Source organism: Hyalella azteca, unplaced genomic scaffold, assembly GCF_000764305.2.
Source record: "Hyalella azteca isolate HAZT.00-mixed unplaced genomic scaffold, Hazt_2.0.2 contig223, whole genome shotgun sequence".
In the NCBI taxonomy this organism is placed as follows: domain Eukaryota; kingdom Metazoa; phylum Arthropoda; class Malacostraca; order Amphipoda; family Hyalellidae; genus Hyalella; species Hyalella azteca.
Genome location: NW_025930578.1, coordinates 145,141 through 161,672, shown reverse-complemented (window position 1 = coordinate 161,672; position 16,532 = coordinate 145,141). Strand labels below are relative to the sequence as shown.

General features: G+C 36.2%; 1 protein-coding gene across 1 annotated transcript; it reads right to left on the bottom strand.

The window, feature by feature from the left end:
- Positions 1 to 669: 669 nt before the first annotated feature.
- Positions 670 to 15,230, bottom strand: LOC108675577 (putative mediator of RNA polymerase II transcription subunit 12). The gene is made up of 5 exons (XM_018163600.2): positions 15,065 to 15,230; positions 8,204 to 9,161; positions 4,460 to 4,627; positions 2,692 to 2,916; positions 670 to 2,158 (listed from the first exon to the last, which is right to left on the bottom strand). The coding sequence occupies exons 2-5, from the start codon at positions 9,158 to 9,160 to the stop codon at positions 938 to 940; spliced, it is 2,571 nt and encodes an 856-aa protein (XP_018019089.1). The 5' UTR covers position 9,161; positions 15,065 to 15,230; the 3' UTR covers positions 670 to 937.
- Positions 15,231 to 16,532: the final 1,302 nt, after the last annotated feature.

Below are 16,532 nucleotides of genomic sequence, written 5' to 3'. Positions count from 1 at the left end.
AAATAGTGTATTTATTATTAATTTTGAAAAAGTTTCAGAGTCCTATCGAGATCACTAAAAATATACTTAAGTTTTACTTCACCTTATTACCATTGAATGTGTAGGAATTAAAAGTTCAGGAAACCTGGAAGTTTCCCATTGGCCTTCTGTAATGCCTCCGCCATCAGCGTACAGGAAGATTGACATGTTGGAATTGAAATATTTGCAATAATTAATTCTGAAATACGTAATTTTGGAATTAAAATTTGCGAGAATGAATGAAATTTACATGTTCAAAAATTTATGTACCGTTTGAACTAGGAATGAGAAGAAAGAAGGCAACTTCAAAAACAACGTCCGTAGAAATGTAATAGACGGGCCAAGCGATCTATTACTGTCACATTGTAATAATTGTTAGGCAAAATGAAAGTGAGAGGGAAAACAGGGAGATTCGTTGGGATAATAATTATCAATATAAATAGTAAATTGGATTGTAGGAAATGATTCATGAACTGCCTATTAAGAGTATAATACTGACAATAGGTAAAAACCTAAATGTTAAACAAGCGGTTTGAGATAATTTAATTCTTTTCTAAAACATTCTTTTAAATAAAATTATGACGGCTAAGATAATATCTTATTAGAAATAATAATACATGTATATTTAGTACTTTTTCATTCATTAAGAATTCTTTGTAGATTTAAAATGATTCATATTTTCTTAATTGAAAATTGAATCGTTTCGAATATTCAAATAATCCCATAGCTTATAACACTTATCTTTGCTGTAGACCCTCATAAATGTCTAGAAATGCACGTTTCACTAATGCAAGACAGCAATATTATACAAGCGATTCAACTTTTCAAGAATTAGCGCTTCCGACCACAAACAACGCTGACAATTAGGCACTGATTATCCATGGATTTGGGATATCAGAAAAACTATTTCGTTTAAAGTTTAACCAAGAAAAGACAAAGGACCGGATGGACCTTCACGCTTCTTCACCGGTCTCCTGCCATCAGGATGTGCAATTTGTTGCCGTTTCACAGACGAAGCTTCATGAATATTTCTTCCGTTTCCGGACTGACCAAAGAACGGTTGTTGTTGACTATGATAAACTGGGGGCTCGTGAGGTACGAACGAAGGACGGTTTTGTCGGAATTGATTGGGTCCGTTGGGAAGATGTTCTCTTTCATGGGGAAACTGGTGTTCTTGCGGGGGTGGACGACCTTGGTGGTGCTGCACATGAGACGACGGATGCTCAAGGATCTCTCCCTGGCGGGGTGACTGATTTAGCAAAGGACGACGAGGCTTGAAAGAGTCACTATGGCCTACATCCTGCGATTCGAAAACTGGATCTGACCCGACGATCGAATGAAAAGATTCAGGTTGCACGTGATTGATTTGTGGTCGTTCAACCCGAGTCTGTTGTTGCCGATGACGTTCAGTCTGGGGATTTAAGAATTCAGGTTGAAGATGGACTACGGCAGGGAGATGGTGTGGACGATTAAATTGTTGTTGCTGATGATGGTTCAATTGCTGATGAGGGTTCAAGGGACTGGCCGCAGACTGCGGATGGGGGAAATCAGGTTGTTGATGTTGCCCAGCATCATCGAACTCAGGTCGCTGCTTGATTGGTCTTGGCCTCTCCGATTCAAACTTGGGCTGATCTAACGCGAGTTTTTTATTGCCAATACCTGCTTGAAACTTCTTTTTCTCTTCGGAAAATGGGTTCTTCATAGCTTGTGGAAAATAAGCCTGCTGATTAACACTTCCTTCTACGACAGGACGAAGCTCGTGCTCCCGCTGCTCCTGCTGATTCCCATGCCTCTGTCGCCCGATGTGTCTGCGCTCGAATTCTTGTTTTTGCTGCTCGATTGACTGAATTTCCCTTGGAGCCTGAGGATGTCTGCGGTTGTAATCGGGCGGAGGAGCAGGTCTCTCATCAGCAGGTCGGTGATATTTGGGGGGTTGTGCAGCTTGTGGGGGGACTGACCCCTCTCGGTCAGGAATATTAGCTACTCCTCCTTCGAAACCTTGGGGGTAGTAACGCTCAACGTAGCTTCTGTTCTCTGGGTGATCTCCAACTTCTTTGTAAAGGAAGTCGTTCACGAAATGGAATTTCGATGAGCGTTCGCAGATGTTGTCTTCTGAGTGGGGCATGCAAATCAGATGCACCTGAAACGAAAAGAGGTTAACACGAAAATATTCATTTATATTCAGATTACAAGTGGTTTATTTCGCAATGTTTGTCACGATGTTAAAATGCATAATGCAGTCGGGTGATTATTCACCTCAGTTTGTTGGATAAAATTCCTGTTAGAAGAATAATCTTTACCAAGTATTTATAAATGGTATGAAGAAAGTCAAGTAAACCGACATGACAATTTTAAGACGGATAAACACCATTTAATTTAGCAAAATCTCAGCTGCCGCTATTTTAAAATTGTTTAGGGCCATCGCTGGCAGCGTTTGATCTCTTACAATGTGAATGCATACAGCATGAAAATGTACATATAATTTAACCAAATGATCCCCCATAACCCACATATAAGCTTAGCTTAAGGAAACTGCCTTTTTCAAACTATTTAGCAACGTCTATGTAGCTTGCACAACTCAATTAAATAAAAACCAAGTTACCCGTCTTATTATTTCTTCAAGTTTCAAAAACCTGTATCAAAATTGCTGAATGTTTCAGTACCCCAACTGACCTGATGGAATGCAGCGTTGTTTGGACACAGCCACGAATGCTTGACACCATCTTGGCAGAAGTGGAAGACCTCACAGTTGACATCCTCATCGGCGTAGTATCCGTCCTTGCGGGACTTACACGAGAATTTGGACTGCAGCAAAAGTTCCGCGAGTCTGTCGGGTTTTGCTTCATCATCTTCGTAGTCAGGATAGTCCGGGTTGTTGACCACGTCGTTTGAGATCTCCTGTGTAATTACATGCTCATTATTAACTTGTTATTAATCACTATATAACTACTATTTTATTACTATTATTTATTTCTATGTGTCTATACTATATACCATTTTATTATTATATATCTATTACTATATTATTTTAATACTGAATTATTTTATTAATGTTATATACGTTATTATTAAATTCTTAATTCATGCTAATTATTTGTGCATATGCATATTCATAATTTACAAAACTTTTAATTGGTAAAGAAAAACACTTGATAATTAAACTAATCAGTTTCTAAAATCATCGAGCTCATTAGCTCATGAATTTTTCATCTTTAGACCATTGTCGGCACGAAAAATTTTGTATTTCGATATTAATTTATGCACATTTATATTGCAGACTTCAACATTACAAATCTATTCCATGGTTATTAATCTGTGGAAATCTCTTAGAAACATTGATTTTATTTTATTTGCATTATTTATGGCCAAAAAAGACCTTCGATCATTTTACGATTTATTTTATTAGCGCCATCGGTTAGTAAATTTACCGTTATAACATGTCCGTTAGTTGTATTTCCCGTTATAGCTTTCCGTTAGTTATCTATGCCGTTATAATTTGTCCACTATAAATGAATTTCCCGCTATAGCTTGCCTGTTAATCTAATTTCCCGTTATAGTCTGTCCGTTAATTTCAATTTCCAGTTATAGCTTGTCAGTTCGTGAAATTTAGGTTATTACTTGTCCGTTAGAGAAATTTACCGTTATAACTTACCCGTTAGTGAAATTTACCGTTATAACTTGTCCGTAAGTTAAATTTACCGTTATAACTTGCCCGTTAGGGAAATTTACCGTTATAACTTGTCCGTTAGTGAAATTTACCGTTATAACTTGTCCGCTAGTGAAATTTACTGTTATAACTTGTCTGCTAGTGAAACTTATCGTTATAACAATGCCCGTTTGTGAAATTTACCGTTATAACTTGCCAGGTAGTGAAATTTACCGTTATAACTAACCTGTTAGTGAAATTTACTGTTATAACTTGTCCGTTATTGAAATTTACCGTTATAACTTGTCCGTTAGCGAAATTTACCGTCATAAATTGTCCGTTATTAAAATTTTCCGCTATAACTTATCTGTTAGTGAAATTTACGGTTAGAACTTGTCGGTTAGTGAAATTTACCCTTATAACTTGTCTGTTAGTGAAATTTACCATTATAACTTGTCCGTTAGTGAAATTTAACATTATAGCTTATCTGTCAGTGAAATTTACCGTATAATAACTTATCTGTCAGTGAAATTTACCGTTAGAGCTTATCTGTCAGTGAAATTTACCGTTATATCTTGTCAGTTAGTGAAATTTACCGTTATAGCTTATTTGTCAGTGAAATTTACCGTTATAGCTTATCTGTCAGTGAAATTTACCGTTATAGCTTATCTGTCAGTAAAATTTACCGTTATAGCTTATCTGTCAGTGAAATTTACCGTTATAGCTTATCTGTCAATGAAATTTACCGTTATAGCTTATCTGTCAGTGAAATTTACCGTTATAGCCACGCTTTACCTGATGTGGAAGATGCTGCTGAGTTGGCCTTCGCAGTCTCTGTTGTTGCTGATGTTGCTGTGGTTGCTGATATTGCTGCTGCTGTTGCTGCTGTGCCTGATATTGTTGCCGTTGTTGCAGTTGTTCGTCATGGTAAGGATCACGTGATAAGAGGTTCACGTTCTGTAACTGTGGAACAGGATATACATAGTAAAGTTATCCGTTGTTGATCCGAATCAGAAAAACGTGTGCGGAAACAGATTCCTATTAATTAATAGTAACTACACCAGCGTTCGCAACGGACTAGGCAGAAGTTCGATTAGATGTGAGAGCTGGTGAAGAAAAAGTGGTCATTTGCCTCATCAAAATGATAATAGTTTACTTACTTTAATAGTTTTAATTGATTATTTAACCGTATCCCTGTTAACGAATCATTAACCCCTCATTGAAAAAACTATGGGATGTATCATTAATACCTCGATCTTTCCCATATAAAATGGCTTCTTTTCACTTGCAGTACATTAATAAATGATTTATATTCGCCTCAAGGAAGTGTAAAAAATAACTTTCTCAGGAGTAGTCGAGCATCTGCCGAACGTAGCCAGGCTTTCACCGCCACGCTTCCTGGTCTGCTATGAGAAGCGCTTTCTATGTCTGCACAAGTTCAAGTAGTAGGAAGTGCTTGCTGAACGCTAATTGCTTATGCTTGCTTCAGTTATTTCCTTGTTGTGGTTCCTGCTTTTAGTGTGTAAGATGATTTGCTGATCGAAGCGGACATGCTTGGTAGCCTTTGACCCATGATTTCGAGCAATATTTTGCCTGCTTTTTGATGATTTTCAGAATAGATCCTCTCATTCGCCTATAGAATTGTTAAAATGATCAAAAATTAATAAGTGAGATAAATACTGCCTACAAAATAGTGTGTTTTTTAAAGCTTGAGTTGGTTGAGTTATGTTGCAATTTTTTGATAGTAGTAAAGCCTGAGAGTTCGCATGATTTCTAGTGCAGAAAGTTGTTGAAATTTTATTTAATCGCCCTGAGCACAATTTTGGTTTTATTGTAATGGTCTGCATTAATCTTCCGCTGACATTCACATTTCTTTGATAATAATCAACTAGAAATATCTTTTGAGTTTTAATAGCACTACATAAATGGGCGTGAAGAAGAGTTATAGTTCATATACGTAATTCCAATTAAATGTTCATTTATTTATGTAAATTTAAAAGGATTCATTAATTTTGCTTTCATTTTTACGTTCCTCATTAGCTTTTCAATCATCACAAACCGTCATATCATGATTCAATTTTGTATACTATATTATCGTCCAACAAAAAAGATTTTAAGAAATATTAAATTACGAGATATCATAAATATATCTACAATAAAAAATTAATTTCAATTTAAACCTTCGTACGGCCAAATTCTCTGCAATATTAGTACTATTAAAGAACAACGAGTGAACTATACATTGCATGAGGATTTACTTACCTTCACGTCCCCTCGTATCTACGCTATGTTCGGACGCACGCAGTGCTCAGAATGACTTGCGTTCATGTCATAGTTAATACGCTCTGTTAATTCCAGACCTGCTGCGCTCATGACTTCAGCTCCAACGACTTGATTATTAACGATTCTATCTCTGACTCCCTGATCTCCAGCACAATGATCTCCAAGCACCCAATCTCCTACAACTTAATCTTAACGACTTCATCTCTGACGCCTTCAGTTCCTGTCACTTAAATTCCAAAGACTTCATCTCTAAAGACTTCATCTCTAAAGACTTCATCTCCAAAGACTTCATCTCTGAAGACTTCATCTCCAAAGGCTTCATCTCTAAAGACTTCATCTCCAAAGACTTCATCTCTAACGACTTCACCTCCTAAGACTTCATCTCCAAAGACTTCATCTCTAACGACTTCATCTCTAAAGACTTCATCTCTAATGACTTCATCTCCATAGACTTCATCTTCGCATGGGAACCAACGATTTGGTTCCCATGCGACCCCATTAACCGTAATGCACTTTAGTTGATTTAGCTGCTGATGAGCATTAGCATCGCTTGGCAGGTTATAGAAACTTGTACAATAAATTCTCTTTGCTGCTTTTTGAAAAGAGGTTTAAGTTCAAGAACACAATTTAACGTGTTAAAAGTGAGTTCAAATTTCTTTATCCATAATCTTGTTAATGTTCAACTTATATTACATTTCTATTAATTCTACTAAGCCTTTGTTAAACCCAGGGTGCGCCTGACGTGAATGACTTTTTCTTTATTTTAATGAATTGAATGTTAATTACAGAAATTCTATGAGGTTCGAGGTATGTTATTGAGGTATGTTAATATGTTTCTAACAGTAATCAGGTAAATTAAGAAGCATGGATAGTATTTATTTGTTGTATTGTTTGTATAGCTAAATTGTTTATGAAATTGTTCTCTTGCTGAAAGCCTTGTCATGTCGGTCCATAATTTATCGAACGTTTGAAGAAATAAGATGTCCCTTGTATGAGACCAGAACCACGCAGAGAAAGTGAGTGGCTATCAGATGAAAAGGAGAAGAAGAATCACCTTCAGAAGAAAGTGAGAAAATCGTTTCGCCTGACGTGATAAACAAAAAATCTGTGTTATTTTCCACAGTAAAAGAGCACCATATGCTGTGAGAAAGTCTTTCTAAAGGAACATGTGCAATGCGGCCATCCCGAGGAGGGGTGATGTGGGGGAACGAGACGTTGAGTTTGATAAGGAAATCTTGGTATCAGTGATGAATGATTAAAGTTTTGGGTCGCATTAAAGAATTCGAGACGTTGAGTTTTGTGAGAAAATCAGGGTATCAGTGAAGAATGATTAAAGTTTTGGGTCGCATTAAAGAATTTCTCGCGATGTATTTTATTGTTGGGATTTCATACCACCGAATTGAATCTGATTGCTTGTAAACGTTCTCAATGAATTTCCAAAATTAGCGGTAATTCAGGAAAGTAATGTATATGATCTATGAAATCATTGAAGGAAATGCTATTTTTTTGCAAATTGTACCCAGTTCTCTACTAACTTTCACTTTCCATGAGATCCGATTTTTCATAATGCCTAAAAATTAACTTGGAACCGGTCTTATTATGCTTTCATAATGCATAAATTAACTCAATTAATTAACCAATTTTTTTATTTAACCACTTATGATATTTCTCGAGATCAACTTGTTATTGCGTCGTAAATAACTCAAATGATCTGCATTAAGTTTTACAATGCAGTAACTCTCATCGTGAAGCGTACATGATGTTATACTTCACTGAATCCCAAGTCACAAGCAGCGTCTGATGCTCATACAGGAACAACTTACGTCGTATCTATAATGCATGCACACACGCAACGAACAGGAAAGCGACGTGTTGCATGCAAATCAAAAGAGATGTAGTCTGTTGAACTTATGATTTGTTTACATGCGTTGAATAACATGTCAGTAAAACATTTGTGTCTGCAGTTAAATTGAAAGAGTTTTTACTGTTTGAGATCTGCAATCAACATAAGCGATTTGCAATCAACATCCTTACTCATTTGAATTTGTAAAATTAATGTTATTTTGGTATTTTCGTATACAAAAATGCTACCATTCTCACAATTGAAACGGTCAATGTGATGTAATCAATAACAATCAGATGCTAATTAAATTTCATCAGGTTTTCTTTCGTAGAGTTTTATCATTAATGTCGCAGGCATCCGAAGATTTCTATCTTTACCTGCATAACTTATTCAAGATCAGGGCGGGTACTCACCAGAGGCTGACTTGTCTGCTGGCGGGCGGCATGACGAGACGGGAACCGCGGGTTGAACGATCCTGGTCCGGTGTCGACGCCGCGAGTCGTTTGCCGAGTTTCGAAATTTCTTTCCTGTGCTGGAGTGCGTACGCGTATTCTTTTCTTGCCTTGCTGTGATCCCAACTCCTGTCTGGACTTCAATGCAGAGCGTTTCTCCTCCTCCGGAGCTTCCCTCGGGGCTGGATCATCCGAAGCCTCGTTCGGGTTGTCTGAATTGAAGAGCGCAAAAGGATTGAAATCTTCACGATCAGTCGGGACTGAAGTCACGTGAGATTCTCCGGTGGTAGCGGAAGTCTGTAATTGTTCTTCATTAGGGCTGGTAGCTGTAGTTTCCTCATCAGGATATCTGTGTGCAGGAGATCTGGTTTCAGGGTCTTGTCGTTCATGGCGAAAATTTGGATGTGGGTGATCATCGGTGTTGTGTTCTTCCTGGTCTTTGATGTACTCTGGAAGATGGTCGGTGTTTTCTTCGAAGTCAAACCCTCCATCATCATTTCCATTGGCCCTTTGAGGTCCTTTTCTTGAAGGGAAATCGTGATTGGGTGCGGAAAAATCTCCTGGACCAAATGGATGATCCGAATTTTCCCGCTCTTCATTGACGGGGAAATGATCGTCGAGTTGCTCCTGTGGGAAAGATTCTGTCCTCTTACTTTTCTGTAAATTGGAATCGTTTGAGTCTTCAATGGGTGGATGCGTTTCATCCGATGGTGTATCGGAAGATTGTTCGGACCCATGCGGTATCCCTGCAGTCTTTTCCCGCCGTTCGCGTAGCTCCTTCAGGGAAGGCCTCCTCGGTAGGAACTGTCCACCCTCATCTCTGAACATCTGCCGGGGCTGAGGTTGTGTTTGTGGATATCCTTCAGCCGTGGTGGCTGTTATAACCACCAAGACCAGGAGCCAGTGCGCTATCTCCATCCTAAAGTGGAAAAGAATAAAAATTGAATTTTGTTCGTATCAAGAACTAAGTGGTAATATAGCTATCATCCTACAAGCTTAAGGACCAAGGGCCGTAATACCACAATTCGCTTAAGTTCACAAATAAAGATTTGATATTACAGGCCCAATAATTAGAAGTAGATAGTTTCACGCGTTATGTATCTGTGATTTTATAAACTTTTCCGTTTTCTTTTTATTCATAAAAGTTGTTCCAAATGAGTAATTGTGGGGCTGTCAAGTTTTTCCCACCCTGCGCAAGCAAAACGTAACAAAGTTATAATAAGATAATTTTGAAATTATTAAAAGCGTGTTAATGAACGCATTAATTCTTGGTAATCGCTTCTTGTGATTACCAAGACAAGATTACCACTTGACAATCTTAATCACAACTGGCTCTATGCGCCAGTTTCTGGTCAGAATCGGCGATGAGTCCGCGCGGTTATTATTATTAATCATGTGAAATATTTTATTTTGAGATGCCATTTCCCCGAATTATCGTTGTTCATCAACGATAATGTTGTTCATCAACTCATCAACTAGTGATACCTCGCAATGAAGTACCATATAACAATTAAATACCTTCAACATCGCCCTTCAATGATACGAACTAATAGACTCTTCCAAACAATCACAAAATTGATCATTAAAATAGATGTTCAGCAGAACTCACTATCACTCGATATTGTTTCAGAGGATGCGACAGTTTGTGTCACAATCCCAGCGTCTTGTTCATCATTTCAAAGTGGATAGAAAGCAGAGCGAATGCTCGCTACGTGCCATTGGTGAACCTCCCCCACTTTTACTTTCTATGATTCGCAGAAGCGATCGTTTTTGACGCTTCAGCGGTTTCTCGGTCCGCATCTAACGCGCTACTGACCGACGTTGCGTTGATCTTATGTATTACCTTCGCGATATTAGCATCAATGCAAGTTACTGCTATGAAACTAAAGCCGTTGCCTCCTGCTAGTACGTTATTTTTATTTTATATGTTATTATCGAGCGAGCATCATGTGTAGTGTATTTGTAAAACTCTCATAAATGTGTTTTATAGTAAATGCCTTCGGATCGTAGCATTACGCAATTTGCTGTAAATACGTATTCTGTTCAATGCATTTGTACGACGTTATTTCCCCATTTTTACTGCTCGTATTTGTGACATTATTTATGAATCTGGATTTATTTCGTATATGCGTATTACCTCTGGGCTACAACCCTCATAGGTGCTATTTCTGCGAACGTATTTAATTAATCTATAGCACTCGAAAGTATACATAACTTTTTGCATTAATAAATGTTTTGCATTTTTTGTTTGTTCAATATGCGTTATCGTTGTTAAGTTTATTATTTGCAGGTATGGCTGCTCTTTTTACTAAATTTTTATTCGTTGAAAATGTGCACTAACCACGTATACAACGGACGTTTTCACTATTTATTTCGTAGTTTGCTTGACGCTTCACAAACAAATTAATTAAAAGATTGGAGCGGCCTATAAATTATTCGACCATTATTATAAGCTATTATTATAATTAAAATTATTATTAAAATAATATATTATTCTAATGCCACGCTAACTCGTGATTCTTCCGTAGTAATTACATAGTATTACTGCACTAAAATTTAATGTTTATCCAGACACGGAACATTCGCTTTCAGTGCAAAGTTACGAAATGCGTCCTTGCGTTACGGCGAAATGTGTTTTTTTTTCGTAACGGAAAACGTCCAACGAACCTCATGGCTTTCTAACGCACCGCTGAGCCAGCGATGCTGCAACTATGACGTTTGCAGCACAACGTAACTAGCGTCAGCATTTACGATGGTCGTATTTCTGTTTCAAAATGAGTTACGGAACGTTAATTTAAGTTAAATGTATGTAATATATTCCATAAGCACCTATAGTCTCTGAGATCATTACTGGTTGCATAAACAATGCACAATTGTCTTTATTATACGAGAAGTGTGAGAATTCCGAGTACATTATACAATAAAAAAATTGCTGCGATGGTTTCGCAGAAAAATTGTGTATTTAAATACGGAAGAAAAATATTGGGAAATATACGGAAATGCACGGATGCACGGAAATTTACTGAAATTCAAACTTATATGCAGAAAGTTTTCGTTTAAATTCCCGTAATAAGGGGTAATTCTTGTGTGAAAAATCACCTGGTAAAATTTGAATATGATTAACCTTTGTAACATGAAATTCATACAGGCTCCTATCACTTAACACTGAATGGACGAGTTTCATCTTTATATATATATATATATATATTAGAAGAGTATTAGTGGAGTATCATAATAGTTACGTCTTACATGCAAATTATTGCTATTTTTGTATTTAATGCGCATTATTATTATATTAATATCACTAGTGTTGTATTATTTGTGCAATATTAGAATTTTAGAATTACTTATGTGGTATAAAAAGTTTATTATAGCTTGTATTGCAGTAAAATGTGAGTTTTACCTGCGTGGTATTATAATTTGAGTATTAATTGTGTGTTGTTAGATATTTAGTATTACTTGTGTGGTATTACAAGTTGAGTATTACTTGTGCGGTACTACAAATAGAGTATTACTTGTATGGTATTATAAGTTTAGTATTACTTGTGTGATATTACAAGTTTAGTATTACTTTTGTAGTATTACAAAACCAACATTACTTGTGTAGAATTTAGGAGAAAGATGTGAATAGTATAAACACTGTAAACAGAAAGAAATGATACGCAGATTTTGAATATAGGTAGAATAACAACGGTTTTGAGATTAATATCACCAAAGAGTAATTTCTGGTCAATGTTATATAAAATGAAGAAGCGCCATGGTCATTATAAATTTGCGTGGAAACTTAGTCATCGCTATTCTTGAATCCCGAGTAGAATCCCATTGCTGTTTCTAATCGTTATAAACTCTTATGAATTATTTCCTTTTAAAAAATGTCCTCTTCGCTGTACGGCACCAGTGAATAGACCAATGACTGATATCTAGACAATTAAAGACTTATACTTTGATAAAAGACCGCAGAGAATAGACAAACGGCTGATATCTATACAAAGATTTCTACTTTGATATAAGATCCAAGAGAATAGACCCACGACTGGTGTCTATACAAAGACTTATACTTATACCCCAGAGAATAGACCAACGGCTGATATCTATACAAACACTCATGCTTTGCCCTAAGACCACAGAGAACAAAAGCCGGTTATGTTTGAACAAAGTGGTTTTCAAAGTTTGAAGTTATCTTTTTTATATTTTTTGTCAACGTGAGTCTCAATTTGAAAATAATTGATGCTTAAGAGACGCCAGATGACATCAGAATTTTTTCTTAACACTAATTTGTCTCTTGAATTTGAACACAAACGGTTCGCCGCCAATATATTTGTAAGAATTCTCGAATCCGCGTAAAATGAGTAAAAGTTTTAAATAAAACTTAAAAAACATTTACATAACAATTCAGAGTCGTTACTGGCATGAATAAGCTCCTCAAGCTTCAGTATCAAAGACCGTCTTTACACTTTCACGAAATGCGCGAACGAATATAAGTCAGCTTATATACAGACACTGAATTCCTTACAATTTTTAGTATTATTAGGTTGTATTAGTTTGTCATTTCTTTATTTTAGCTATATTGGAGAGTTTTAGTTAGTACATAGTAAATATAACCTCCACTTTAGTAAGAAGCGAGAATTATAAACCTATCGATTGTGTATTTTGGAAAATAAATGTAAATCGCAAATGATATGCTTTCTTTGTTGGCCATAAAGTTATTACTTTAAATTAGTTCATTACGTTGGAATGTGAGAAATAACTGCCTTTTGTATTGATGGCCTTACAAACCAAATTGGTGTCACAATAGTTAGCCGAGTTGAACTAGAGGCTTTTCTAGAGATTGTGAGGCAAATTACTAAGAAACATTTGATCTAAAATAATACAAAGATGTTACTTCAAATTAAAATAAGAATACATAAAAAGTATTTGCGCTAAATTTATTCCGAAATCATCATTTAGTTAAAGTCTAATGATGCAAGTAAACAACAACAAGTTAACGTCTCGGACAATTATTCGGAATTTTACGTGATTTTGAATATCAAAACCGAAACCTGTAGCCATTCGTGAACATTGAAATCAATAATGAACCTGATAACCATTTACGAATCTGACAACCATCCATAAACCTTACAACGATTCAGAAACCTTACAACCATTCACGAACCGTGCAACCATTCATAAATCCTAGTGTCACATCCAATACGCGCATGACGTGTAATTTTTTATTCCTACGCTAATAGCGCGGATGTCGCAGTATTCAAAATCGGAATTTACGCTTTCCCTTTACCACTTTTACAGGTTTGCAGCTTTTCAGACTTTCAGATAGGGATAGCTATTGACTTTTAGGCACAAAGTTAACCTTGTTTAGACCATAGACTAGTTTCCAGTGCCCCTATAAGAAGAAATAAAAGAAAAAAGTACTCATAATCACGGCCGCCCCGCCCGCACATTGTGTTGACGGCTGCTGCTGGGTGAAGCGCTACAGCTGCGCCACTACATAGGCTGATTAATTATAAATGTTATACATTCCTTGTCAATTTATTGCGAATTTTATCCATTTATCACCAGTGTAACGTAATTTTTTTTGTTTGTTATCGTAATTACCGTTTGCAACGTAATTTTGTTATCCATTTATCACCAGTGTAACCTAATTTTGTTTATCTAAAGCGACCGAATTCCACCTCATGTTTTCCAACTAGGGCTGCCATTCACGTAAGTTCAGTAACCTGCAGTCATAAGTGATGTAGTCTGAAACATCTGGCTACATTATTATTTAAATGTCGAGTTAAACCTGAATCCTTAAGTAAAGGAAATATACTTATATTTTTTGTATATTTGCCTTCCTATTTATTTTCGGCGTTTTCTGTTCCGCAGTTTAAGAAAACTGAAATAAAGAAGATAAAAATGAAGATATCGGAAGCCTTTATTTCTAATTGTTTCTGCCTGGTTATTGTTGAGTGCCCTCAGAATTCTAGTCAGGGCATCTTGAAATGACATCTAATTTTATTTGTTGAAATTCGAACGCATTTCCAAGTTGTTCGAATCACTGTCGCTAAAGGGAAGGTGGAATTTTTCGTGAATTAAAATTCGACCACCTTATTAATTTTATTATAGGACCTATAATAAAACCAATAAGGTAATCACATTTTAATTCTCGAAAAATTCCATCTTTCCTTTAGCGACAGTGATTTTAAGGATCAAAGTAGACATTTTTTTTACTTATTTTCAATGCAGAAAGGAAGGACGAATGCTGTCGGAACATCCTATAATATAGGATATTCAGACAGAATTCGTCCTTCCTTTTTGCACTGAAAATAAGTAATAAATGTCTACTTTGATCTTAAACATGGAGCCAAGCTCGATCTTTTCTAGTTGATTTGCTGAATCGAATTGCAGGCGAAATTTCTCATCGTAATATTATTTCATATATCTATATCAAAACAATGCATTTATGATATACAGTACGTGTTCTATTATTGAAAATATATGTGATATTTGATATAGAATACATTTGATATAGTACATATATGTTATGCGATGTAGAATAAAGATGATGTGATTGGCATATGTAGGATTGGTATGCGTGCTGGTGAATAATTGACAAATTATCTTCGCATTAAATGAATTATCATTTAAACATCACAACAACGAAATTTGTAGTTTAAGGTCTTAAGATTAATATTCCATCGCTGCATTTACTTGCATACTTAAATCAATAGAGATGCAGTTCAGAATGACAATCGTATTCATGAACCAACATGAATGTAGATAAATGTTATCTAAAATTGCCATATCATATATCGACAAATTTAGAAATCTTTTTGTTATACTTACTTTTAAAAGATGAAGTTTGCAAAGTGAACCTGACTTCTATAACCTTTGAATACAATCTCCTGCTTTGAACTTGTTATGGGAAATTTTTCCAACCAAACGGGATTATTTTATAATGAATATTTATATAAAGACAAAACAAAGACCAGGGAAGCCAAGTAAATGCAGTAAATGCACCGTGAGCAGCAGCAGCAAATGCAGGTGTTCACTTCTTGAGCCGAGTGCACTGAATGAAGCTTTCTCTCTCGACGGCGCCTTATATACCTCAGCGACGGCAGGGCAACCGCGGCGGTACAACCGATGACGTCATCGATAACTGTTCAGTTGTCTTCAAGGGCTACGACAAACCTTCCTCTACGTCATCATAATGTCTACGTCGTCACACCTGCCTCTACGTCATCATATATGGCTGCGTCGATGATATCAGTGACGCATGGTCGTATATGGTAACGATGATATCAGTGACGCATGATCGTATATGGTAACGATGATGTCAGTGACGCATGATCGTACATGGTAACGATGATATCAGTGACTCATGATCGTATATGGTAACGATATCGGTGACGCATGGTTATTAATCGTAACGATAAAATCGTTGACAAGAAAGAAGTCCATATTTTGCTGGGGGAAAAGATCGCGGTTGCGGCCCTGCAGCCATAAAAGTAAATCGTCTTCACTGAAGCGATAAAAAAATCGTAAAGCTTTATTTTCTCCTCCCTGCGGTATTGCGGTTAATATTCTCTTTAATGTATTCCTCCCGTTATTAGACACATTAATTATTTATACGTCTTCAGGCGCGTTGATATTAATTTTTTCATCCGTTAGCATTTCCGTTCATTATGTTCTCATGTGTTCGCGTGGAACGTTTGCGAATGATGTTCACGAAGTTGAATAACTTTGTTCTGTAAATAAAGTCGGAGGCTGAGATTTTTATTTGTACATTTCATAGTGAACATGTTCCGAGGATAGCTGTGCTGATGCACGTGGAAAAAACTTGAAAAACTTGAAAAAACAAAAAAGGTGAAATTATGAAAATCTTAATTCTTCAATCAATTTGGCATTTTTCCACTGGTTCGTGGATTGCATTTTCATAAAAGGTCAATCGTTTTGAGTAATTTTTCACACCTCTGTAGGATAACTTGTAATTCCATTCAAATTTTTAATTATTTTCCATACCAAATATTAGATTGAGTTTATTTTTTCGTTTTTACTCACGTCAGATATTTTTTCATTCTTTTTCTTTCCCTGTACCAGTCAATGAATAATTTGAATAGTAACGATGATTTGAATGATAAAAATTTGAAGTAATGACGTAGTTAAATTATTCCTCCTAATTTTAGTTGAGATCACGCCCTATCATTCAAATATCAGGTTAATCAAGCGTTGCCAGGGCATGATAATTCCTGTTACATTGGAATTCGATTCCCGTCATTACCTTCCGAACGCACATTTAACATAGAAGATGGGA